Here is a 2,979-nt window from a genome sequence, read left to right as displayed (position 1 = left end):
TTTCCATTTTCAGGGAAGGAAATATGTTTAGGGGAATTAGATTAGAACCAGTGAGTCCAAGGTGGTAAAATGGTAGGACTGACATGGATCTTTTCTAAGAATCCATGTCCTGTATCTGCTATATTTGATGATATGGCTTTTCTCAGAATTGCCTCTGCCAATTGAACACATCCCAATCATTCTAGATATCTCACCACATCTACTATGTCATTTACTAATTTCACTGTAAAACTAACACACTTGAGTTTCCATTAAGGGAGACAATCAACAATTGTAAATTGAGTCAAATTCAATTTTATTGAGGTTAGGATTAGATAGTTAGACATAAGAAACATTCAGCCTGAGTGCAAGTGTTGGTATGGGTCCAAAGAATGACTGTCCATTTAATACTTTTTAAATGTGAATAAATTACTCAAGCTCTACTCCTTCATAATTTAAATGACTGCAACAACTATTCAAACTCCTAATATTGTTGAGAAGAAAAAATATACATCTAAATAGACATCTAAAATGTCTAGAGAGAAGTTGTTGGCAAATGAGCAACAAAGTGTCAACTCTGACTATATTCAGGAATGGTGAATTGGCAGAGAGATTTATCTCAACAAGTAAAGTTATTAAATTTTCTATGTCTCATTTTAAAATTTTATAATTTAAAATTTGGTAAGTAATCTTGTATGGTTCTTCAGATTCAACACTATATAACTCTGTATGTAATTAATGCACTAAATTATTTTTAGTGCTTTATCTAGAAAATCTTGAAGTACATGTTATTGCTGCAGTGAAACAGTACGTATTGTACTTGTACTTTTCAATTTCAATTCATCTTTTTATCACTTTTTTCCCCTCACTGCTACAGGAATCTTGCGATTCTTACCTGACACTGATGGAGAACAAGACAGAAGTGACCCAGTTTATTCTTCTAGGACTAACCGATGCCCCAGAACTACAGTTTCCCCTCTTTATATTGTTCCTTCTCATCTACATCATCACTCTGACTGGGAACCTGGGGTTGATTGTATTTATCTTCTTGGACTCTCATCTCCACACTCCCATGTATTTTTTCCTTGGTAACCTGTCTCTGGTGGACTTTTGTTACTCTTCAGCTGTCACTCCCACGGTAATGGGTGAGCTCCTTTCAGGAGACAAGGTCACCTCCTATAACACATGTGCTGCTCAAATGTTCTTCTTTGTAGCCTTTGCCACTGTGGAAAATTACCTGTTGGCATCAATGGCCTATGACCGCTATGCAGCAGTGTGCAAACCTCTACATTATACTACCACCATGACAACAAGGGTGTGTGCTCATCTGGCCATAGGCTCCTACGTCTGTGGTTTTCTGAATGCCTCCATCCACATTGGAGACACATTCAGTCTCTCCTTCTGTAAATCTAATGAGGTCCATCACTTTTTCTGTGATATTCCAGCAGTCATGATTCTCTCTTGCTCTGATAGACACATTAGTGAACTGGTTCTGGTTTATGTTGTGAGCTTCAATATCTTCTTTGCTCTCCTGGTTATCCTGATATCCTATCTATTCATCTTTATCACTATCCTAAAGATGCATTCAGCTGCAGGACATCAAAAGGCTTTGTCAACCTGTGCATCCCACTTCACTGCAGTCTCCATCTTCTATGGAACTATTATTTTCATGTACTTACAGCCCAGCTCCAGTCATTCCATGGACACTGACAAAATTGCATCTGTGTTCTATACTATGGTCATCCCCATGCTAAACCCTGTAGTCTACAGCCTGAGGAACAAGGAGGTGAATAGGGCATTCAAGAAAGTTGTGGAGAAGGCAAAATTGTCTCTCGGACTGAGAGTTTAGCATTGTAGGATGAACCATAACCTCATTTCATTTCTCTCATATCTTATCCATGCCCTGAATCACATTTTAAAGTTTCATCTCTCTCATATTTTATCCATGTCCTGAATCATATTTTAAGGTACAATTACGAAGTTAAATGTCTAAAGTGAACTCTTACCTTTTAAAAAGTCAGTTGTCTGGTGAAAGCTTTTCTTTTCATTATGTATAGAAACAGAATGCTAAATATAAATGCTTAACCTATCTTGAAGCTAGCTTATGAAAACACTTATTAAAGATACTCATGTATTCACTTATTCAACATGCATCTTTTTACCACATGTCAATGAAAATGTGTGGGAAACAGGAGCAAAAACACTCCTATAAACAAAAGGGTATAAAAGTGTCCCATGAGGTCATACACATGTTTGTGGAAATTTTATCTATATTAAATATCATGTGGTAAGTCCTGACGGTTAATTTCATGTGTTCATTAGACCAGGGTAGGATAGCAAGATATCTCATCAAACATTATTCTGAGTTTGTCTGTGAGGGTATTTCCAGAAAAGACTAATACTTTAATTTGCAAACTGAGTAAAGAAGATCTTCACTCTACAGTGTGAGTGGCCACGCCACCATCCAGTCCACTGAGGACATGCTTAGATGGAACTAAAAGATGGAGAAATGACAAATTCTCTCTCTTTTTGAGCTGGAGCATCCATCTTCTCTATTCTCAGACAATGGAGCTTCTCTTTCTCCTGGCTTCAGTCTGTCCACCTCACATCAGTCTTCCCAAGGCCCCTGGACCTTTTCTGCCTTGGAACTCAGACTGAATTACATCACTGGCTTTCCTGCTTCCCAGGTTTGCGGATGGCTTATTATGGGAAGCCTACATATACCAACAAAATATATGGCAATATATTGTCAGGACACCAGGTGGCACTGTGGTTTTGGGACATGGAGAACACAAGCAGCAACCTCTCTCTAGTTTCTGAGCATGGTCCTGGTTCCTAACTTAGTTGCCCTTGGTGATTGCCTGATTGTTTCCTCAGCATTCAGTCCCCACTGGTTTGGGATATTAAAGTTCTCCAGAATCCTTTAGAGGTAGGTCTCACAGTGCCCCCAACAATAGTTCCTGGGGGTGTGTGAGAGCCACTCAGTCTTCCTCAATAGTG

General features: G+C 38.7%; 1 protein-coding gene across 1 annotated transcript; it reads left to right on the top strand.

The window, feature by feature from the left end:
* The first annotated feature begins 880 nt into the window (after window positions 1–880).
* On the top strand, window positions 881–1,828 carry LOC100943616 (olfactory receptor 5B3-like). The gene has a single exon (XM_003801396.2). It carries the CDS (start codon window positions 884–886, stop codon window positions 1,826–1,828), a length of 945 nt encoding a protein of 314 aa, XP_003801444.1. The 5' UTR covers window positions 881–883.
* Window positions 1,829–2,979: the final 1,151 nt, after the last annotated feature.

This window comes from Otolemur garnettii, unplaced genomic scaffold, assembly GCF_000181295.1.
Source record: "Otolemur garnettii isolate 467f Iridium unplaced genomic scaffold, OtoGar3 scaffold00209, whole genome shotgun sequence".
NCBI lineage: Eukaryota > Metazoa > Chordata > Mammalia > Primates > Galagidae > Otolemur > Otolemur garnettii.
The sequence above is the reverse complement of the archived record's forward strand: the minus strand, read 5'-3'. Positions and strand labels throughout refer to the sequence as shown.

What these genes read in the sequence shown, in the direction of transcription:
- LOC100943616 (XM_003801396.2), top strand. Translation starts at nt 884, where the DNA reads ATGGAGAACAAGACAGAAGTGACCCAGTTTATTCTTCTAGGACTAACC.